Below are 24,781 nucleotides of genomic sequence, written 5' to 3'. Positions count from 1 at the left end.
CTGTCCGCAGACACCATTCCAGTGCATCAGCTGTGCTCCTGGGTGTACCTCTGACAAGCACTCCTACAGGTGACCTATGCTACTTTGGGCCCGACTCCTGCTGTCCCATATCCAGGGGAGTCTGGATATTAGCCGCAAGGGAAGCCGTCTCTCCATTGGCCTCTAACACCAGGTACGTGATAGTTCCCTCCTGTCAGGAATGGACTCGCCAATGGTGGTGGGACTCACCTGCCTTGTGGGACTCACCTGCCTTGTGGGCTGCAGTACCAAGGCTGGCCAGCGGGTGCTCTCAGCAGCCAGAATCTCACTCCTGCAATCAGGCCATTACCTGAGGCTGATTGCAGGAGGTGTATTTAAGCAGGACCAGGCCTGTGATCAGGGCCTTGGTGTATGTTTCCCATGAGCCCCTGTACCTGCATCCTGTCTGCTTCCTGCCTGATCCAGCTTGATCCTGACTCTGAACCTGACTCTGAACGAACTCCGCCTGTCCTGACCTCGGCTATTCCTGACCACTCTTCCGCTCGCTCCTGGTACCCCGTTTGCCCGTTAGCTACCGACCCGGCCCACCTGACTACGTTGTGCTCCATACATATATATATATATATATCAGTTTAGGTTTGGGTTTGTTTCACCTTGTTGTTTGTATTTGTGTTAGTTTTGGGTTTGGTTTGTTGCACTGCGTTTATGTTTGTGTTGTCCTTAATAAATTATCTTATTTACACGCTATACCTGAAGCCAAGGGTTCATGTTATAGCTTCTTAGAGGAAGGGGAGGATTTAGACCTAGCCAGTGAGGCCAATAGGGAAAGAAGGCCTGACGTCCTAGAAGATCACTGGAGAAAGTTATTTATTTTAATACTCACATTCACCAAAAAGCCAATGGATATCCAACAGTTCTAAAGGTCCCTCAAGGATAGGGGTAGTTACTTTACAACTACAGCAGACACCCGTACTCCACATTCTACACCTAGGATAAGTATAGCTTCACAGCCATTCCAAATTTTGCAACCCAGAAAAATGAGGCCCTTTACAACCACCAAAATGTGTTGACTTTTTACTGAATGTGAATTACTAAAAATTTGAACACGTTTCCAGAAAGCAATTAGCCTGACATTTCCACAACATTGATGTGTCTCTATCATTGATGTCAGTAAACATTCAGAGACTTACAATACCCACAAGATGAAACCAATCGGAAATCAGGGCGTTACGATGTGTGAAACAAAAATGATTGAATTAAAGGGATTTCCAACACATACAAACTGAGAACTCAGTAACAAGAAACTTATAACATTAGGAGTTTTGAGGAAAAAAAAAGATCTACCCAACTACCAAAAGTTATTGCAAAACAAAGATTTGACTCAAGTCTAGAAGAAGATCCATCAGCCTTACCTGCCCAACTTCTCCAGAAGTTCATAGAGGTCCTCCACGTTCTCATGCCTTAACGAGCTCATGTTCGGGTTAAACACTTCGTCTTCCAGATTCAGAAGATCCTCCTCATCTCCCGATAGCTTTATCTCCCCTTCAGAAGACTTTCAGGGAAAAAAGGAACAAAATTAGCACAAGAAACCCAACACTGCCGTTGCTTGTTCTGGATTTAGAATAACGACACTAGCTCATCATCGGTTAATTTGTTGGCTGGGTAAGATAGAGCTATGGAGAGAGGACAGAGCCAAGTAGCTTTTTAGGATTCCTCGTATCTGATGCAGCAGAATAATCTCGGTAGATTTGTGTTTCTTGAAAAACACTGCAATAAACGACCACAGGATGATTAGAACCACATGTCACCCTGATGCCATTATCAAACAACAAGCAGCTCATACTCAGCAGCAGATGTTAAACATTTACAGCAACTACAGTTCAGGAGGACGATGTTCCAATGGTTCAAACTATGTGGAAATGGATCGAAAGACCTTCAAATCTACAAAACACCTTTCTGGAATATTAGATATTATATGGCAATGTAATGAAATAACAGCTTAGTGCAGGGGTGGACTGACAACTCATGGGGCCCCCGGGCAATAGGGGATCATGGGGCCCCCTGTGTTCTTGCCCAAACTCAAAAAAGCCTATGAAAAAGGTACCAGGGGCATCTCATGGCCCCCCCCCCTGACCCCGGGCCCTCGGGCAGTGCCCGAGTTTCCAAATGGTCAGTCCACCCCTGGCTTAGTGTTTAGTTGTAGTACTCTCCTAGGTGGGTTGCTGGAAAGGTTGGGTAAATTTAGTTCTTTTTGGCTCCTCTGTAACTGGTGGAGAAGTTTGTGATTGCTTTGGGCTGCTCTAGGCTTCGCTCGTTGCAGATTCCACTGCTACCCCCTGCCTTCTGGAGGAATCTAGAATGTAGTGGGTTCGAAGAGACAGATATGCAGTCTGAATATTTATGTGGTCTCAGCCAATCCCTGAAGGAGGATGCCCAGTAGATGATTGAAGAACATAAATAGTCTGGGGCCTGAGGCAGCCCTGTTCTTCTCTAGATGGGCTGGTGTCCTTCCTACATGTGCTCATCGGGGTCCCAGCTATGCCAAAGCTGGGGGGGGGGGGGCTGTTCTGAATCTTGCTGGACCAGATTAAAGGATTGTACTGAGGATCTGATCTGGAGAGTTCATCGGAGAAATGTCTGGTTGATATTGGAAGGAGGCATCCAACTATCTAGGGATATTGTGAGTACAGACCTGAGTGTAGGAACGTAGTGACTGTTTGCTGCTCTGATAAGGGGGTACCACCAGTCCTCCTGTACGGGGCCCAGGTCAGCAGGGGGGCCCAGGCAGTTGGGTGAATTGGATGTGGGCAGGGAGTGTGATCGGGTAATTACTGGAACTGATCCCCTGTATGGCTCTCTCCACAGCAGCTGAAAGCTGGCTTTGTCTCCTCTCCCTCCTACTGGCTTTCAGCTGCTACAGAGAGAGCCATGCAGGAAATCGATTCTAGTAATTGCCCCCCCCCCCCGCCACACCCATCACCCTCCCTGTGCAGCATACGTTTCCCCCTGCTGCCCCATGCCTCCCTGTGTGCCCCACACATCATCAGTGCTGCCGGATTCCCTCCTCTCCTTCCCACCAGCAGCTGCAAGCACACAATAGGATCCCTCAGAATGGAGAGTGGGCGAAGTGTCCGGTAAAATATGTCAGTTACCAGCTCCTTCCTTCCCTGAATGGACACAGTTAATGATCTGTACTGATTACTCACTGTGTTCATTCATAACTGAAGCATAGTAAACTGTACTTTTTTTTTTTTTTTTAGAGGGCCCTGTCAGGTTGGCTGTATGGGGCCCCGTGGTTTCTAACAGCAGCCCTGCTACTATCCCTTGTGTACAAGTCCAAGAGCTTTCTTGAATAGGGGCATTTCTTATGGTGTCTCAGTGCTGCTCAATCCCTTTGTTGGTCATGTACTGCAGGTGAGAGAAGCTGTCCAAAGACCCTCTCCATTCAATATTCACAGCTGTGTTCACGGTTGTCCCATGACAGCATGGAAAATGTGACCGTTTTTCCACTGTACACAGCGGATAGTAGAGTATTTACAAGCTGTCAATAATGGGATCAAGATTTTTTTTTCTCCCATGAGAATAGAGTTTGTTTTGATATATTCTGGACCTCCAGTAGTAGAACTCAATTAGAACTGGGTAGAGGAACAACTAGGAATTTACAGATCGAATCTCTACTCTCAATGTAACCTAGGATTTTAGGGCTAGCTGAAAGATAGATGTTCCTCCAGAGCTACTGCCAGGCTTTCGATGTCACAATCTTGGCAGACCATTGCTTTACAATGGATTTCTGAGGCTTCATCTGAACATCTCAAGCCAAAACACAAAGCTCTGGGTTTGAAAAGTCAAGGCCATGTTGTTCTGAAGACGCTTTAGCCCACCCATTCTCAACTCTAGGGTTCCTCCAGAGCTACTGTCAGGCTTTCGATGTCACAATCTTGGCAGACCATTGCTTTACAATGGATTTCTGAGGCTTTTTCTGAACACCCCAAGTCTAAATTGAAAGCTCTGGGTTTGCAAAGGCAAGGCAATGTTGCTCTGAAGATACTTTATCCCACCCATTCTCAACTCTAGGGCTCCTGCAGAGCTACTGTCAGGCTTTCGATATCACAATCTTAGAAGATCGTTGCTTTTCATTGGATTTCTGAGGCTTCATCTGAACATCTCAAGCCAAAGCACAAAGCTCTGGGTTTGAAAAGTCAAGGCCCCAACTCTAGGGTTCCTCCAGAGCTACTGCCAGACTTTTGATGTCACAATCTTAGAAGACCATTGCTTTACAATGGATTTCTGAGGCTTCATCTGAACATCTCAAGCCAAAACACAAAGCTCTGGGTTTGAAAAGTCAAGACCATGTTGCTCTGAGGACGCTTTAGCCTACCCATTCTCAACTCTAGGGTTCCGCCAGAGCTACTGTCAGGCTTTCGATGTCACAATCTTGGTAGACCAATGCTCTACAATGGATTTCTAAGACTTCATCTGAACATCTCAAGTCAAAATTGAAAGCTCTGGATTTGCAAAGGCAAGGCCATGTTGCTCTGAAGACTCTTTAGCCCCCCCATTCTCAACTCTAGGATTCCTCCAAAGCTACTGTAAGGCTTTCAGTGTCACAATCCTAGAAGACCATTGATTTACAATGGATTTCTGAGGCTTCATCTGAACATCTCAAGTCAAAACTGAAAGCTGTGAGTTTGCAAAGCCAAGGCCATGTTGCTCTGAAGATGCTTTACCCCACCCATTCTCAACTCTAGGGCTCCTCCAGAGCTACTGTCAGGCTTTTGATGTCACAGTCTTGGCAGACCATTGCTTTACAATGGATTTCTGAGGCTTCATCTGAACATCTCAAGTTAAAATTGAAAGCTCTGGGTTTGAAAAGTCAAGGCCATGTTGCTCTGAAGACGCTTTAACCCACTCATTCTCAACTCTAGGGTTCCTCCAGAGCTACTGTCAAGGCCATGTTGCTCTGAAGATGCTTTAGCCCACCCATTCTCAACTCTAGGGTTCCTCCAGAGCTACTATCAGGCTTTTGATGTCACAATCTTGGCAGACCCTTGCTTTACAATGGATTTCTGAGGCTTCATCTGAACATCTCAAGTCAAAATGGAAAGCTCTGGGTTTGCAAAGGCAAGGCCATGTTGCTCTGAATACACTCTAGCACACCAATTCCCAACTCTAGGGTTCCTCCAGGGGTGTCAAAGGGTTCTTTGAGCTGTGGCTAACTGAACTTTGATCTGAAAATGCTTGCATAGTTCCAGGTCCAATGCCACTTGGCAGATCAAGTGGCATGACCCCAAGGGAGTCATTCTGGCCACCACTTTAAGGGGCATTCTCCCCCCCCCCCCAACATTGTAGAGGCTTTTTCACAATGACCCCGATTGACTAATCTTTTAAGGGGTTCCCTGAGACCTGAAAATTATTTCAAGGTTTCCTCTGGGGTAAAAAAAGTTGAGAAAGGCTGCTCTAGCCACCACCCGATAGGCAATAACCTCAAACCTGTTTAGATCGAGTGAGGAGCCGATTGGCAAACAGATTTCAGACCTGACAGAAAGATATCAGCCAAGGGCAGGGGCGGACTGACCATTTGGAAACTCGGGCACTGCCCGAGGGCCCGGGATCAGTAGGGGCCCCATGAGATGCCCCTGGTACCTTTTTCATAGGCTTTTTTGAGTTTGGGCAAGGACACAGGGGCCCCATGATCCCCTATTGCCCCGGGGGTCCCATGAGTTGTCACTCCACCCCTGGCCAAGGGAGAACCATTTGGTCTACCATTTCTATCCTCATTCCGAATGCCTTCTTTTCCTGGGCGCCATAGTGATCTTCTGGATTTATTACTGAGAAACTGACCCGGTATGCCGATCAGGAATTACGACTTCCCCTCTTGCATACCAGTTCTGTATTTTTACCTATTTCTTGTGATCGTGTCGCTTTAAGAACAAGATAAATCATAAATACTATTTTTTTTATTTTATTGCCTTATAAAATCAAATTTCTCTGAAAGACGATTTAGGAAAATATATGAATGATATTATTATGTGCATGATGACTTATATTTACTCATCGAATTTCACCGGATTAGAGCTTTGATGTGTTTTTTTTTTTTAATAGACCAGAGACACAACAAATAAAAAGAAAAAAAAAAAAACGTATAAAAAAAGAATTAAACAGTTAATTACATGAATAAAAACTGTTTGGCATACTCACTAATTTTGGATTGAGCTGTTAATTAATATAATGACATAATGAGCCTTGCGAGGCTGAGACGTATTTAATTAGAACACGCTGGACTGGATTTCAAACGGCATATGGAATAATAGCGAGGAGATATTGAGAAATTGCTACGGTAATTAAACACGCACCGCCCTTCTAATGATACGGAACACACATAGGAACGTGCCGGTTAGGAAAACCAACAGTCCTTTATGAGCTGCACTACCTTTAATTACGGCCTATCAAGGTGGGGCTTTGAAGTAGCACAATAGGTGGCGCCGTTGGAAAATATAATAATAAATAAAAAAAAATTTAAAGGCATTGTGTCAACATTTTGGGGCCTTGTAGGGTCCATTTTCCCATATGGAAGAAAAATATATTTGAAATATATTTTAAAAATATTCTTCCCAAATATATTGACATATATTTGAAATGCTACAATTTGGCCGTATTCGATATATTTAAAAAAAAAAAAAAATTATGTATAGTGAAAGGAGAAGCAAACTGATGAGCTGATCTCCTACATGGAAGAAAAATATATTTCAAATATATTGCCGTATATTTGAAATGCAAAAATTTTGCCATATATTTGAAATACTACAATTTTGGCCATATTCAATATATTAAAAAAAATTTGTGTATAGTGAAAGGAGAAGCAAACTGATGAGCTGATCTCCCACACGGAAGAAAAATATATTTGAAATATATTGCCGTATATTTGAAATGCTAAAATGTTGACATATATATTTGAAATGCTAAAATTTTGGCCATATTCATTATTTAAAAAAAAAAAAAAAATTATATATAGTAAAAGGAGAAGCAAACTGATGAGCTGATCTCCCACATCGAAGAAAATATATTTGAAATATATTGCCGTATATTTGAAATGCTAAAATGTTGACATATATATTTGAAATGCTAAAATTTTGGCCATATTCATTATTTAAAAAAAAAAAAAAAATTATATATAGTAAAAGGAGAAGCAAACTGATGAGCTGATCTCCCACATGGAAGAAAATATATTTGAAATATATTGCCGTATATTTGGAATGCTACAATTTTTACATATATTTGAAATGCTACAATTTTTACATATATTTGAAATGCTACAATTTTGGCCGAATTCAATATATTAAGAAAAAAAAAATTATATATAGGGAAAGGAGAAGCAAACTGATGAGCTGATCTCCCACATGGAAGAAAAATATATTTGAAATACTACAATTTTGGCCATATTCTATATATAAAAAAACAAAAAAAATTATATATAGTGAAAGGAGACACAAACTGATGAGCTGATCTCCCACATGGAAGAAAATATATTTGAAATGCTAAAATTTTGGCCGTATTCAATATATTAAAAAAAAAATTAAAAAATTATATATAGTGAAAGGAGAAGCAAACTGATGAGCTGATCTCCAACATGGAAGAAAATATATTTGAAATATATTGCCGTATATTTGAAATGCTAAAATTTTGACATATATTTGAAATGCTACAATTTTGGCCGAATTCAATATAATAAAAAAAAAATTATATATAGTGAAAGGAGAAGCAAACTGATGAGCTGATCTCCCACATGGAAAAAAAATATATATTTGAAAAAAATTGCCGTATATTTGAAATGCTACAATTTTGGCCATATTATATGTATTTAAAAAAAAAATTATATATAGTGAAAGGAGAAGCAAACTGATGAGCTGATCTCCCACATGGAAGAAAAATATATTTGAAATACTACAATTTTGGCCATATTCTATATATTAAAAAAAAAAAATATATATATATATATATATAGTAAAAGGAGAAGCAAACTGATGAGCTGATCTACAACATGGAAGAAAAATATATTTGAAATATATTGCCGTATATTTGAAATGCTAAAATTTTGACATTTATTTGAAATGCTACAATTTTGGCCGTATTCAATATAATAAAAAAAAATTATATATAGTGAAAGGAGAAGTAAACTGATGAGCTGATCTCCCACATGGAAGAAAAATATATTTGAAATGCTAAAATTTTGGCCATATTCTATATATTTAAAAAAAATTATATATAGTAAAAGGAGAAGCAAACTGATGAGCTGATCTCCCACATGGAAGAAAAATATATATTTGAAATATATTGCCGTATATTTGAAATGCTAAAATTTTGACATATATATTTGAAATGCTACAATTTTGGCCATATTCATTATTTAAAAAAAAAAAAAAAATTATATATAGTCAAAGGAGACACAAATTGATGAGCTGATCTCCCACATGGAAGAAAAATATATTTGAAATACTACAATTTTGGCCATATTATATATATTTAAAAAAAAAATTATATATAGTAAAAGGAGAAGCAAACTGATGAGCTGATTTCCCACATGGAAGAAAAATACATTTGAAATGCTACAATTTTGGCCATAATATATATATATATATATATATAAACACAACATGTCATTTTGCATTTCCGGGTAGGGGGCGCCATTACTAGGATTTAAAAAAAAAAAAAAAATCCCATTATCTATACCGCCATTTGTAGACGCTATAACATTCACATCAGCCAATTAATTTACACGTATTGGGATTTTTTTTTTCAGCGAAGGCACAGAGCAGAATACATTTTGGCCAAAATGTATGATGGAATTTGATTTTTAAATTTTTTTTTACTGGACATGTTTAACCGCTTGCCGCCCTGCCACTGTATATATACGTGTGCAGGCCGGCACTGGGGCGCAAAACCACGTTTTAAAACAGGTTCCGCGCTCCTGACGCTTTCGCTGGCAGGGGGCGCGCACGAGCGCTCCCGCTGACCCGCGGGTGACACCATTCGATCCAGGAGGGATCAATCATTAGATTTCAGCCAGTGATTTCTGGCTGAAATCGGATGATCGGTCCCTGTCCTATCCTGTCCTGTGTTGACATTTACACAGGACAGGATATGATGTCATTCTTCTCTGCCTGGGCACATTCCGTTCCAGACAGAGAAGAAGACATCCAAACAGTGAGTAAAACACTACACACTGACGGTTAGAACACACCTAGGACACATTTAACCCCCTGATTGCCCCCCCCCCCCCAGTTAACCCCTTCACTGCCCTGTCACCAGTGTCACTGATCAGTGAATCGATTTGTACTGATCACTGTATCAGTGTCGCTGGCGACTTCCGATAGTGTTAGCGCCCCTCCCAGATAGCGCCAGTTTGCCCGCCAGTACACCAGTAAACCCGTTTAACCCCTTAATCTCCCCCCCCCCAGTTAACCCCTTCACTGCCCTGTCACCAGTGTCATTGATTACAGCGAACAGATTTTTACTGATCACTGTATTAGTGTCACTGGTGACTTCCGATAGTGTTAGCGCCCCTCCCAGATAGCACCAGTTTGCCGGCTAATACACGGGATTTTTTTTTACCAAAAACATGGAGCAGAATACATTTTGGCTTAAATTTATGACTAACTTTGAGTTTACTATATATTTTTTATAGCTGAAAGTAGAAAATATTGTTTTTTTAAAAAATTTTTGTGCTTTTTTTGTTTATAGCGCAAAAAAAAAAAAAGCGTACAGGTGATAAAATACCACCAAAAGAAAGCTCTATTTGTGTGAAAAAAAGGACGTAAATTTCGTTTGGGTGCAGCATTGCATGACCGCGCAATTATCAGTTGAATTAGCGCAGCGCCAAACAGCAAAAAAAGGCGCGGTCATTAAGGGGGGTAAATCCCCAGGAGCTCAAGTGGTTAACAGCAAAAAGTCAAAAAAAATTTTTTTTTCTCTAAATTGTCTTTTTTTTTTTTGTTTATAGCGCCAAAAATTTAAAAACCGCAGAGGGGATCCAATACCACCAAAAGAAAGCTCTATTTGTGGGGGGAAAAAGGACGTAAATTTCATTTGGGTGCAGTGTTGCACGACCGCGCAATTGTCAGTTAAAGTAACGCAGCGCCCTGCATTCACTATATCCGGTCTCCCCGGACCCTGCATTCACTATATCCGGTCTCCCCGGACCCGGCATTCACTATATCCTCTCTCCCCGGACCCTGCATTCACTATATCCGCTCTCCCCGGACCCTGCATTCACTATATCCGCTCTCCCCGGACCCCGCATTCACTATATCCGCTCTCCCCAGACCCCGCATTCACTATATCCGCTCTCCCCGGACCCCGCATTCACTATATCCAGTCTCCCCGGACCCCGCATTCACTATATCTGCTCTCCCCGGACCCCGCATTCAGTATATCCGGTCTCCCCGGACCCCGCATTCACTATATCCGGTCTCCCCGGACCCCGCATTCACTATATCCAGTCTCCCCGGACCCTGCATTCCCTATATCCAGTCTCCCCGGACCCTGCATTCACTATATCCGATCTCCCCGGACCCTGCATTCACTATATCCGATCTCCCCGGACCCCGCATTCACTATATCCAGTCTCCCCGGACCCTGCATTCACTATATCTGGTCTCCCTAGACCCTGCATTCACTATATCCGGTCTCCCCGGACCCTGCATTCATTATATCCGCTCTCCCCGGACCCTGCATTCACTATATCCGGTCTCCCCGGACCCTGCATTCACTATATCCGCTCTCCCCGGACCCTGCATTCACTATATCTGGTCTCCCCGGACCCTGCATTCACTATATCTGGTCTCCCCGGACCCTGCATTCACTATATCCGGTCTCCCCGGACCCTGCATTCATTATATCCGCTCTCCCCGGACCCTGCATTCACTATATCTGGTCTCCCCGGACCCTGCATTCACTATATCTGGTCTCCCCGGACCCTGCATTCACTATATCCGCTCTCCCTGGACCCTGCATTCACTATATCTCCTCTCCCACAGTACACAGAACATGGAAATGCAATTATTTTAGTAAATATAAACTGCTAAATACCTTTTCTCATCATCAGTATAGAGCAGTCTTGTGACTTCTATCAGTGTCCAGCACAGCATTGTTTAAAGCATATAGGAGGAGTTTTCATTCTGCTCTAGGAGGATGCAGAACCCCTGACCTCTGTCCGGACAGTGCTGATCAGATGCACTCTCCCAAAGAAAAAGAAAAAAAACTATCCAACAGTACACACCAAAACTGAGCATGTGCAGAGTGTCCGCGGAGGCTCTGTTTTATCAGCAGATGAAAAGGGAACAGTAGAAGAAAGGGAGGATCAGAGAAGATGGGATCAAACAGCCTTTTATACAATGCAGAGGATTAACCCCTTAGGTTCCACAGTGAGTATAACAAGCATGTTTTACTGCATCTACAGACTGATTGTACTGTTGGGGGTTTAGTAACATTTTAAGGTCTTCAAAAAAAAGAAAAAGAAAAAAAAAAAAAGGAAAAAAAAAGAAAAAGAGAAAAAAAAAGAAAAGAAAAAAAAGAAAAAAAGGAAAAAGAAAAAAAGAAAAAAAAAGGGAAAAACAGGAAAAAAAAAAGGAGTAAAAAAGAAAAAAAAAGTGAAAAAAAAGAATAATGGAAAAAAAGGATAAAAAGAAAAAAGAAAAAATGGAAAGAAAGAAAGAAAAAAGAAAAAAGGAAAAAAAAAAAAGAAAAAAAAGGAAAAAAAAAAAGAAAAAAATAAAATTAAGAAAAAAATCGACCTGGACAGGAAGCGCAGACTGGTCACCGTTCTGTAGAACGCATAGGAGCGACACTCGACTGTTCAACAGAAAAATAAATTCCTAAATATTTCCCGGCGAGGACGGGCACAGCACGCAGCAATGAAAGCAGATGTCCGCGACGCGGATCGATCTGTGCGCAGCGGAGGCGCGCGGCGCGTCGTGATTATCAAGGCAGAAGGAATAACATCGTCAGCGAGGCGAAGACTTCACCCTGAGCCGCATGAGCAGCCATGCCTAGGCTGAGCGATGAATTGCACCCCTTCCTGTTCGATCGGAAGGACCAGAACGAATATAATCGTGTTACAGCCACAAAACATCCTTCTCAGCTTACGGAGGAGCTTTGTGTGTCACATCTCCCCCAGGAACCAGAGACGGGATAGTTGCTGCATCGCCTGGGGCGGCCACTGCTATGACCTCATTCTCACAAGATAATACCTACCTGCAACGTGCATCCGATTGAAAAAAAAAATATTATAAATGAATAATAAAAAAAGCAGTATAAATAAAAAAATATATTCTAAAACAAAATTTTAAAAATAGTCTACATCAATCGTAAATAAAAAAAAAAACAATATAAAACAATTAAAAATATATTTTTAAAAAATATTTAACAATATAAATCAATAAAAACAAAAACCGTAGTATAAATCAATAATAAAAAAAATATTAGTATAAATCAATACTAAAAAGAATTAACCGTATAAATCAATAATAAAAAAAAATTTGTATAAATCAATACTAAAAAGAATTAACCGTATAAATCAATAACTAAAAAAATTAAATAATAATAATAATACAAAAATAATATATAAAATAGTAGTAAAAAAAATCAACAACAAAAACAGTTGAAAAAAAAATCAATAATAAAAAATTATAAATCAATAATAAAAAAATACAAACCAAAAATAAAATAGTAGTAAAAATCAATCATAAAAAATAGTATAAATCAATAATAAAAAAAATGCAAATCAAAAATAAACTAAAATAAAATAGTAGCATAAATTAATAATAAAAAAAATTGTAGTATAAATCAATAACAAAATAATTAACAGTATAAATCAATAACCAAAAACAAAATCACAATAATACATATCAAAAATATAAAAATCAACAATAAAAAAATACAAATCAAAAATAAAGTATAATCGTAGTAAAAATCAATAATAAAAAAATACAAATCAAAAATAAAATAGTAGTAAAAATCAATAATAAAAAATAGTATAAATCAATAATAAAAAAAAATGCTAATCAAAAATAAAATAGTAGTATAAATCAATAATAAAACAATTAACAGTATAAATCAATAACCAAAAACAAAATCACAATAATACAAATCAAAAATATAAAAATCAATAATAAAAAAAAAACAAATAAAAAACAAAGTATAATAGTAGTAAAAATCAATAATAAAAAAATACAAATAAAAAATAAAATATAATAGTAGTAAAAATGAATAATAAAAAACAGTAAAAATCAATAAAAAATATATATATCAGCAATAAAAAAATAACAGTATAAATCAATAACAAAAAAAAAACTATAGTATAAATCCATAATGTAAAAAATAGTAGCGTAAATCAGTTATTTAAAAACGTAATAGCATAACTCCATAATATAAAAAAAATTATATTAAACAATCTAAAATTATACAACCTAAATTAATAATTAAAATATTATAAATTAATAATAAAAAATAGTAGTATAAATCAGTAATAAAAAAATACAAAACAAATTAATAACAAAATAATATTATACATTGCAAACCAATAATAATTAAAAAATTATACATCAATAATGAAAAAAATAGTAGTATAAATCAATATTAAAAAAAAAAGGATAAATCAATTTAAGAAAAGTATGAATCAATAACAAAAAAATAGTATAATTCAATAATAATAAAAAAATTAATAGTAAAAATCAATGAAGAAAAAAAATGGAGAAAAAAAATGAAAAAATGTTTTAATATATTCAGTCCTAATGGGGGAAACATCTGAAAAAAGGGCTTGCTCACATGATAGTAATGATTGTTAAAACGTGAATTACTGGAACACACACACAAGATAATTGGAGACAATTTTTCCTATACATGCATTTGATCTCTGCATTAAAGTAGAAATAAAAGGCAAAACTTTTTTTTAGTTTTGGATAGGGTGGGGAGGGATTAGGACCCGTCAGGTTATTATTGCTGCCTGTGTCCCCATTAGGGAGATTCCCCCTCTCTACTTGTCCTGTTTACTGTTATCACCGAGGAGGAAAAAAAATCCCAAATTTTAGGTTGTCACCAGAACAGGAAAGCAAGGAAAATCTGTCAATGGGGACACTAGTTCTGGTGACAACAAAGGACTCCCTTACTTTGGAAGTATTTCCTCAGACTTTCTGTTTTTGTTATGGGACAGGAAGTGAACGGAAATCTCACTGATGGGATGCAGATAGGAAAAAAAAAAGAAAAATGAAAAAAAAAGAAAAAAAAGACTTTTTTCGTCATGGGGCAGGAAATGAAGGGAAATCTCAATGATAGGATGCAGTTAGGACAAAAAAAATAAAAATAAAAAATAAAAAAAATAAAATAATACTTTTTTCGTTATGGGACAGGAAATGAAGGGAAATCTCACTGATGGGATGCCGATGGGAAAACAAAAAAAAAACCTTTTTGTTATGGGACAGGAAGTGAAGGGCAATCTCTCTGATGGAATGCAGATGGGAAAAAAAAAGACTTTCTGTTTTCATTACGGGACAGGAAATGAATGGAAATCTCACTGATGGGATGCAGATAGGAAAAAAAAAAGATAAACGAAAAAAATAAAAAAATACTTTTTTTCGTTATGGGACAGGAAATGAAGGGAAATCTCAATGATGGGATGCAGTTAGGACAAAAAAAAATAAAAAAAAATAAAATAAGACTTTCTGTTTTTGTTATGGGAAAGGAAATGAAGGGAAATCTCACGTGATGGGATACCCATGGGAAAACAAAGAAAAAACCTTTTTGTTATGAGACAGGAAGTGAAGGGAAATCTCTCTGATGGGATGCAGATAGGAAAAAGAAAAAAAAAAAAAGACTTTCTGTTTTCGTTATGGGACAGGAAATGAAGGGAAATCTCACGGATGGGATACCGATGGGAAAACAAAGAAAAAACCTTCTTGTTATGAGACAGGAAGTGAAGGGAAATCTCTCTGATGGGATGTCGATGGGAAAACAAAAAAAAAACCTTTTTGTTATGGGACAGGAAGTGAAGGGAAATCTCTCTGATGGGATGTCGATGGGAAAACAAAAAAAAAACCTTTTTGTTATGGGACAGGAAGTGAAGGGAAATCTCTCTGATGGGATGCAGATGGGAAAAAAAAGACTTTCTGTTTTTGTTATGGGACAGGAAATGAAGGGAAATCTCAATGATGGGATGCCGATAGGAAAACAAAAAAAAAAAACCTTTTTGTTATGGGACAGGAAGTGAAGGGAAATCTCTCTGATGGAATGCACATGGGAAAAAAAAGGCTGTTTTCGTTACGGGACAGGAAATGAATGGAAATCTCACTGATGGGATGCAGATAGGAAAAAGAAAAAAAAAAAAGACTTTCTGTTTTCGTTATGGGACAGGAAGTGAATGGAAATCTCACAGATGGGATGCAGTTAGGGAAAATAAAAAATGAAAAGACTGTTTTCATTATGGGACAGGAAGTGAAGGGAAATCTCACTGATGGGATGCAGATAGGAAAAAAAAAAAATTAAAAAAATTAAAAAATACTTTTTTTGTTATGGGACAGGAAATGAAGGGAAATCTCACAGATGGGATGCAGTTAGGAAAAAATAAATAAAAAAGACTGTTTTTGTTATGGGAGAGGAAATGAAGGGAAATCTCTCTGATGGGATGCCGATGGGAAAACAAAAAAAAACCCCTTTTTGTTATGGGACAGGAAGTGAAGGGCAATCTCTCTGATGGGATGCAGATAGGAAAAAAAGAGAAAAAAAAAAAGACTTTCTGTTTTTGCTATGGGACAGGAAATGAAGGGAAATCTCACGGATGGGATGCAGATAGGAAAAAAAAAAAAGAAAAAAAAAAAAACAACAGGGATTATAACTCTCCCTTACTATATCCAAAGTGAACAAATAAATGACCTCCAGTTCTACTATAATCCCGATTTAATAAAACTCCAGTAAGTAGCTTTAAAAAAAAAAAAAAAAAAGTGAACGCTCTCTATCTGCCAATAAATCCTGGTAGTCCCCAAAGTGGGTGCAGCAGATCCGTCCACAACAAGAAGGCTGAGGCTGCGGGGCACTGTGTGAGAGGAGCACTGTGTGGAAGGAGCACTGTGTGAGAGGAGCACTGTGTGAGAGGAGCACTGTGTGAGAGGAGCACTGTGCGGGCGGAGCACTGTGCGGGAGGAGCACTGTGCGGGCGGAGCACTGTGCGGGCGGAGCACTGTGCGGGCGGAGCACTGTGCGGGAGGAGCACTGTGCGGGCGGAGCACTGTGCGGGCGGAGCATTGTGCGGGCGGACGCCATAAACCAGTCTTTGCTGTTCTGCAAGAAAACACGACCTGACTGTAGGAAGGCTGAGATCCCTGGAATGCTGAGCGCAGGGGGCAGGAGGGTGTCAGGCAGTTCACTCAGCCAGGAGACAGGCCCCAGGGCCAGGCTGAATGTGTACCTGTCAGGGATGGGGTGTGACTGGGAATTCCTAACTGCGACTACGCCGGGGACGTTCCCAATTGTGCGCTTCATAGGGGCTGTGCGAGAAAAAACAGCCTCATTCAATTTTACAAAACATGCGCAGGGGTTAGCAATTCTGCCTTACAGCACTGGGATCCTCCATACAAGTCCCAGCAAGGACACTATCTGCATGGAGTTTGCATGCCTTCCCTGAGTGTGGGTTTCTCCCCACACTCCAGAGACAAGCTAGCAGGTTAATTGGCTCCTGTCTAAATTGGCCCTAGTATGTATGTCAGATAGGGACCTTAGATTGCAAGCTCTTGGGGGGTGCAGGGACAGATACAAATAAATAGAATGTAAAGAGCTGTGCAATATGAATGCCAATAATAATAATAACATAAAACGTAAATCAATCATTAAAATATTATACATCAATAATAAAACAAATAGTAGTACAAATCGATATTTAAAAAAAAGGATAAATCAATTTAAAAAAAATAGCATGAATCAATAAAAAAAAATAGTATGAATCAATGAAAAAAAAATAGTATGAATCAATGAAAAAAAAATAGTATGAATCAATAAAAAAAAATAGTATGAATCAATGAAAAAAAAATAGTATGAATCAATGAAAAAAAAATAGTATGAATCAATCAATAAAAAAAAAGTATGAATCAATAAAAAAATAGTATGAATCAATAAAAAAAAATAGTATGAATCAATAAAAAAAATAGTATGAATCAATCAATAAAAAAAATAGTATGAATCAATAAAAAAAATAGTATGAATCAATCAATAAAAAAAATAGTATGAATCAATAAAAAAAAATAGTATGAATCATTCTGGACTTTTTGCTATCCAGTTAAAAAAAAAAGACCGACAATTTTGAGAAAAAATATATATTTTGGACTTTTTTTTAAATATTGATTTGTACTAGTATTTTTTTTTTTTTAAAATATGGATTTGTACTACTATTTTTTTATTATTGACATATAATATTTTAATTATTGATTTACGTTGTATTATTATCCAGTAAAAAAAAGACCGACAATTTTGAGAAAAAAAAAACAACTATATTTTGGACTTTTTGCTATCCAGTAAAAAAAAAAAAAGCCCGACAATTTTGAGAAGAAAAAAATATATTTTGGACTTTTTTTAAATATTGATTTGTACTACTTTTTTATTATTGACGTATAATATTTTCATTATTGATTTACGTTGTATTATTATCCAGTAAAAAAAAGACCGACAATATTGAGAAAAAGAAAAATATATATATTGAACTTTTTGCTATCCAGTAAAAAAAAAAAAAAAAGACTGACAATTTAGAGGAAAAAGATATATATTTTGGACTTTTTTTAAAATATTGATTTGTACTACTATTTTTTTATTTTTGACGTATAATATTTCAATTATTGATTTATGTTGTATTATTATCCAGTAAAAAAAAAAGACCGACAATTTTGAGAAAAAAAAAAACTATATTTTGGACTTTGCTATCCAGTAAAAAAAAGACCGACAATTTTGAGAAAAAAAAACAAAACTATATTTTGGACTTTTTGCTATCCAGTAAAAAAAAAAGACCGACAATTTTGAGAAAAAAAACCCCTATATTTTGGATATTTTGCTATCCGGTAAAAAAAAAAAAGACGGACAATTTTGAGAAAAAAAAACTATATTTTGGACTTTTTGCTATGAAACATGTCCACTAAAATAAATTTCAGCCAAAATGTATTCTGCTCCGTGTCTTCGCAAAAAAAAAAAAATCCCGAAACGTGTAAATTAATCAGTTTACGTGAAAGTTATAGCGTTTACAAATGGCGGTATAGATAATGGGATTTTTTTTTTTTACTAGTAATGGCGGCAATCAGCGACTTATAGCGGGACTGCGGCGGACATTCTGACACTGGGGGGGGGAACTAACTTGGTGTCACTGACATCCCCAGTGACACCAATACAGTGATCAGTGCTAAAAAAAAAGGAAGGACGCTGTACTAATGGCACTGGGAAGGAAGGGGTTAATGTGAGGGATGATCAAAGGGTTAACTGTGTGATGGGCGTGTTTTACTGGGGGGCGGGGTCTGTGTGCATCACTGTAATCACACTGCTTTGGATGGCTGTGCTGTGCAGTGCGCTCGGGTTTACTCCCGTGGGGATGTATGGCTGTACACACACAATTTGACACCCGTGCAGGTGTACAGGCGTGAACACAGACGGTGGGGGCATGCAAGGGAATTCCTTCACACAACACCTTTTCATCCCCATGCAGGTAACACGACCCTCACACAGGCACAGGGCACACATTCATACGTCTCATGTCAATGTCATGTGTTGGCCAGTTTTAGGCTTTGTCTCTACTTTATCAATGAATAAAATAAATGGGTGAGCAATGGTGGTGCCACTCTCCTGCCTTTCTAGGAGGTGGCAGTGTGACATCATTCCTAGCTGTCTGCAATATGACTTCACTCCCAGCAGGTGGCAGCGTGACATTATTCATAGTGGGTTGCGATATGACATCACTCCTAGCAGGTGGCAGCATGATATTATACATAGGTGGGTTGCACAATGACGTCACTCCTGGCAGGTGGCAATGAGATATCACTCCTAGCAGGTGGCAGCGTGACGTCACTCCTAGAGGGTGGCAGTGTGACGTCACTCCTAGCAGGTGGCAGAGTGACGTCACTCCTAGCAGATGGCAGCATGATATTATACATAGTGGGTTGCACAATGACGTCACTCCTGGCAGGTGGCAATGAGATATCACTCCACGCAGGTGGCAGAGTGACGTCAAACCGAGCAGATGGCAGCATGATGCCACTCCTAGCGGGTGGCAGCATGATATTATACATAGTGGGTTGCACAATGACGTCACTCCTGGCAGGTGGCAATGAGATATTACTCCTAGCAGGTGGCAGAGTGACGTCAAACCGAGCAGATGGCAGCGTGACACCACTCCTAGCGGGTTGCAGTGTGACGTCACTCCTAGCAGGTGGCAATGAGATATCACTCCTAGCGGGTGACAGCGTGACGTCACTCCTAGCGGATGGTAGCGTGACATCACTCCTAGCAGGTGGCAGCGTGACATCACTCCTAGCGGGTGGCAGTGTGATATTATTCATAGTGGGTTGCACAATGACATCACTCCTAGTGGGTTGCAATATGACGTCACTCCTAGTGCGTGGCAGTGTGACGTCACTCCTAGCGGGTGGCAGTGTGACGTCACTCCTAGCGGGTGGCAGTGTGACGTCACTCCTAGCGCGTGGCAGTGTGACGTCACTCCCAGCGCGTGGCAGTGTGACGTCACTCCTAGCGCGTGGCAGTGTGACGTCACTCCTAGCGCGTGGCAGTGTGACGTCACTCCTAGTGGGTTGCACAGTGACGTCACTCCTAGCGGGTGGCAGTGTGACGTCACTCCTAGCGGGTGGCAGTATGACGTCACTCATAGCGGGTGGCAGTGTGACGTCACTCCTAGCGGGTGGCAGTGTGACGTCACTCCTAGTGGGTGGCAGTGTGACGTCACTCATAGCAGGTGGCAGTATGACGTCACTCATAGCGGGTGGCAGTGTGACGTCACTCCCAGTGGGTGTGCATACCGTCTTGCTTCTCACAATGTACAGCCCGGTGTAAATGCGCTCTAATTACCAAAGCAGCCTTTGCAGTTATCATCATTAGCAGCAAGCAGGCAAAGCCGGCGATCAGAGGAATTAAAAATCAGGCACCTCCCCTAGGAAGAACCACCCTCCTGATTGGTTAATGAAGCAAATCATGTTCAGGGTGCCCCACCATTGATTATGGACAGCAGTGCCCAGCCACCATCCGTGCTCACAGAGGAACAATCTCACCTTTGGTCCTCCTGTAGGACCCTTTTCCCCCATACTGGCAAATCTGTGCCAACAGCTGAAAACACAAAATATCGATAGTTAGCCTGACTTTCCAGAACCTCATCTAATCTAGGATCGTCTACTGGGGAGCTAAAAAGGGGATTCCACCTAAGATGGACATCTCAGATACGGGTTGACTTGGGAGGTGGGTCGTCCATTCCAGTGTTCACGGCTCTCCATTCCTCCTCCTGCCATCTACATAATGTAAAATACAAGACAAAACCCAGCAGGGAGCGTTGGAGACCTTCGTCATGGATGTGGAAGGTGGATGGATCTGGGGTGTCGGTGGTCACCACCACCATCAGAGGTAAGGCATCCCACTGGAGTCCATCATGAGATCAAGTATGAAAGCTAAAGAGGAACCCTGAACACAATAAGTTCGACCTAACGGTCAGTCAACCAAGAATGGATACATTCTTAGTTCTTGAGGGTCTCCTCTACCTCTTGGCCATTCTATTGGTGACATCTCTAGACGAAGTTCCTGCTGGGATGGTGGGAGCTCGTTGAGGAGCTATGAGGAGTTATGAGGAGCTATGAGGTGTTATGAGGAGCTGTGAGGAGTTATGAGGAGTTGTGAGGAGCTATAAGGAGTTATGAGGAGCTATGAGGAGTTGTGAGGAGCTGTGAGGAGCTGTGAGGAGCTATGAGGAGCTGTGAGGAGTTATGAGGAGCTATGAGGAGTTATGAGGAGCTGTGAGGAGTTATGAGGAGTTGTGAGGAGCTATGAGGAGTTATGAGGAGCTGTGAGGAGTTGTGAGGAGCTATGAGGAGTTATGAGGAGCTGTGAGGAGTTATGAGGAGTTGTGAGGAGCTATGAGGAGTTATGAGGAGCTATGAGGAGTTGTGAGGAGCTATGAGGAGTTATGAGGAGCTCTCACCATCCTTGTTAGATGTACTATTTATTTTATATTATGGAGAATGGGACAGGAGGTACTGGAAGACAACACCACCATCTCCACACGAGAGTTCCCAAGGAAAGCCAGTCCCTCACTAGATCTTTCCTACAGCCAATCACTTATTGGTGGAATGTCCCGTAAAAAGAAGTCTTCCTTAAAAAAAAAAAAAAAACCTAAGGGATCACCCATTAGACCTTTCCTACAACATATCACTTTTTGGTGGAATATCCCGTAAAAAGAAGCCTTCCTAAAAAAAAAAAAAAAACATAAAAAGGGATCACCCAGTAGACTTTTCCTACAACATATCACTTTTTGGTGGAATATCCCATAAAAAGAAACCTTCCTAAAAAAAAAAAAAATAAAAAAAAAACCTAAAGGGATCACCTGCTAGACCTTTCCTACAATATATCACTTTTTGGTGGAGTGACCCTTCAGAGAGAAGCCTTCTTGGCCATCATTGTATATTTGTAAATTGTGGAACTGCTTTTGAAACTGCAAGTTGCCTGGCTGTCCAAGTCCCCAGCCCAGGACTAGCATCTACAGCATCTGTTCTAGAAGACTGGAAGTCCACATGTGGCCAGGTGACCTGTTTTCAAAAAGTTTCCCTTTGCACCCTCTGTATTCTCTTCGAATCGGTTCGCCCAGTTCCCACCTCAGCCATTTGTAGCTCAAAACTCTTGAGGGGAAAAAAAAAAAAAAAAAAAAAGCTATCCTCAATGGAGACGGTTCTCATCTCCCCTGAAGCTCAAAACAAGTTCTGGACCTTTTTTTTGTTGCTCAAACTGGACAGATCTGCACATTTTTGAATGTTTTTAATTCCATTGAAATGAATGGAAACGCACAATTTGCACGTTTTTGTCGGGCATTTTTGGAGCGTTTTTATGGAAGCATATCTCTGCTCCAATGAAAAAAAAGGTGAAAAAAAAGGATTAATAATAAATGAATAAATAGATGTTAAAAAAAACAAACGCACAAATAAAATAATCATTAAAAAAGTTAATTAACCCCCAACCATATAAAATCATTTTCAATCATAATAATACTAAATTAACACTCTAACAAAAATAAAAAAATATTATTAATAATAATAATAAATAATAATAAAAATCCTAACAAACTTTAAAACAAATTATTATAATTATTATTATTATTATTGTTTTTATTTTTTGTTAGGGTGTTTATTACCATGATTAATAAGTAGTTTTTTTTATTATTATGGTTATTAAGAATAATCATAATAATAATACATTGTTCTTATTCATTTTAATAATATTAATAATAAACACCCTAATAACAACATAAATTATTATTATTACTAATAATAATTATTATTATTATTATTATTATTAATAAATAATAATTTGTTTTTATTTTTTTTATAGGGTGATTATTAATATTATTACATTATTATTATTATAATTAATAATAAAATGAATAAAAATGTATTATTAATATTAATTATTATTATTAATACAATGTTATTATTCATTTTATTCTTAATAATAATATAATATTATTAATAAACACCCTAATAAAAACATAAATTATTATTATTAATAATTTATGTTTTATTAGGGTGTTTATTATTATTATGAATAACAATGTATTATTACTAATAATTAAAAACTAATTATTAATAATCATAATAATAAACACCCTAACAAAAAATAAAAGCATAAAAATAATTATTATTATCATGGTTTTATTTTTTGTTAGGGTGTTTACTATTATGATTATTAATAATTTGTTTTTATTTTATTAATAATAATACATTGTTATTATTCATTTTATTAATAATAATAATAATAATAACACCCTAATAAAAACATAAATTATTAATAATAATAAAAAAAATAATAATAAATGTTTTAATTTTTTATTAGGGTGTTTATTATTAGTAATATTATTATTATTATTATTATTATTATTAATAAAATGAATAACAATTTATTAATAATAATTATTATTATTACATTATTATTCATTTTATTAATTATAATAATAATATTAATAATAAACACCCTAATAAAAAATCAAAACAAATTATTATTATTAATATTCTTCTTATTATTATTACTAATAATAATAATTTATGTTTTTATTGGGGTGCTTATTATTAATATTATTAAAATGAATAACAATGTATTAATAATAATAATAATAATAATCATAATAAAAACAAATTATTAATAATGAGAATAAACACCCTAACAACAAAAACATAATAATAATAAAAAAATTATTATTATTAATAAAAATAATAATAATAATAAAACCCTAACAAAAAAATAAATAAAATAAATAAATAAATCCAATTATATAAAAGTCCATCCAACATCACAAAGTAATTAAACAGTTTGAGTGCACCCATTTCATTTGGTGGTGGATTTTTTTTTGCACGGTGTTTGATTTATACAAGATTTCAGAACTGTTTAATTACTTTGTGATGGTGGATGGACTTTTATATAATTTTTTTTATCGCGGACATAACTAATAATTTTTTATTTATATTTAGCGCACTCTTTGATTTATTCACTCTTTTACCTTTTTTTGGTTAGGAGTGCAGCTTTTGTTCTATTTAGTTTGTAGGGTTTTTTTTTCTCTATTTCTCATATTATAATAAATAAAATGACCCCGACACCTAACCTACACCCTAACCCCAAGCTCTAATCCTAACCCCTAACCTTATTATTAATATTAATAATAAACACCCTAATAAAATAATCAAAACAAATTATTATTATTATTATTATTATTAATAATAATAATAATAATAATAATAATAAATGTTTTTATTGGGGTGCTTATTATTAATATTATTAAAATGAATAAAAATGTATTAAAAATAATAATAATTTATGTTTTTATTGGGGTGCTTATTATTAATATTATTAAAATGAATAACAATGTATTATTAATAATAATAATAAAAACAAATAATTAATCATAATAAACACCCTAACAACAAAAACATAATAATAATAATAAAAATTATTATTATTAATAAAAATAATAATAATAAATAAAAACAAATTATTAATAATCATAATAAACACACTAACAAAAACATGATGATAATAAAAATTATTATTAATAAAAATAATAATAATAATAAAACCCTAACAAAAAAATAAATAAAATATAAATGCTTAATAAGAAGACAATAAAATAATTTTTTATGTCCGTGATAAAAAAATATTATATAAAAGTCCATCCACCATCACAAAGTAATTAAACAGTTTGAGTGCACCCATTTCATTCGGTGGTGGATTTTTTTTTGCACGGTGTTTGATTTATACAAGATTTCAGAACTGTTTAATTACTTTGTGATGGTAAATGGACTTTTATATAATATTTTTTTATCGCGGACATAACTAACAATTTTTTATTTATATTTAGTGCACTCTTTGATTTATTCACTCTTTTACCTTTTTTTTGGTTAGGAGTGCAGCTTTTGTTCTATTTAGTTTGTGGGGGTTTTTTTTTCTCTATTTCTCATATTATAATAAATAAAATGAACCACTGACCCTGACACCTAACCTACACCCTAACCCCAAGCTCTAATCCTAA

The 24,781-nt window shown here is 37.2% G+C and overlaps 1 protein-coding gene across 2 annotated transcripts in view; it reads right to left on the bottom strand.

Moving 5' to 3' along the window:
• Positions 1 to 24,781, bottom strand: part of LOC149428481 (death-associated protein kinase 3-like) — a 62,473-nt gene that overhangs the window by 34,726 nt on the left and 2,966 nt on the right. The window contains exons 2-3 of one of the 2 annotated variants that reach the window (XM_089667351.1): positions 20,277 to 20,331; positions 1,392 to 1,531 (exon numbers count right to left, since the gene is read on the bottom strand). In XM_089667351.1, coding sequence (XP_089523477.1) covers positions 1,392 to 1,531; positions 20,277 to 20,309 — 173 coding nt within the window. In that variant the 5' untranslated portion in view covers positions 20,310 to 20,331. The remainder of the gene's footprint in view (positions 1 to 1,391; positions 1,532 to 20,276; positions 20,332 to 24,781) is intronic. The other variant, XM_089667352.1, reaches the window with a different exon arrangement.

This window comes from Staurois parvus, unplaced genomic scaffold (assembly GCF_062004578.1).
Source record: "Staurois parvus isolate SC_StPar_1 unplaced genomic scaffold, SC_StPar_1.0 ptg003206l, whole genome shotgun sequence".
Taxonomy (NCBI): Eukaryota; Metazoa; Chordata; class Amphibia; order Anura; family Ranidae; genus Staurois; species Staurois parvus.
Note: the sequence above shows the minus strand (reverse complement) of the source record. Positions and strands in the feature narration are given on the sequence as shown.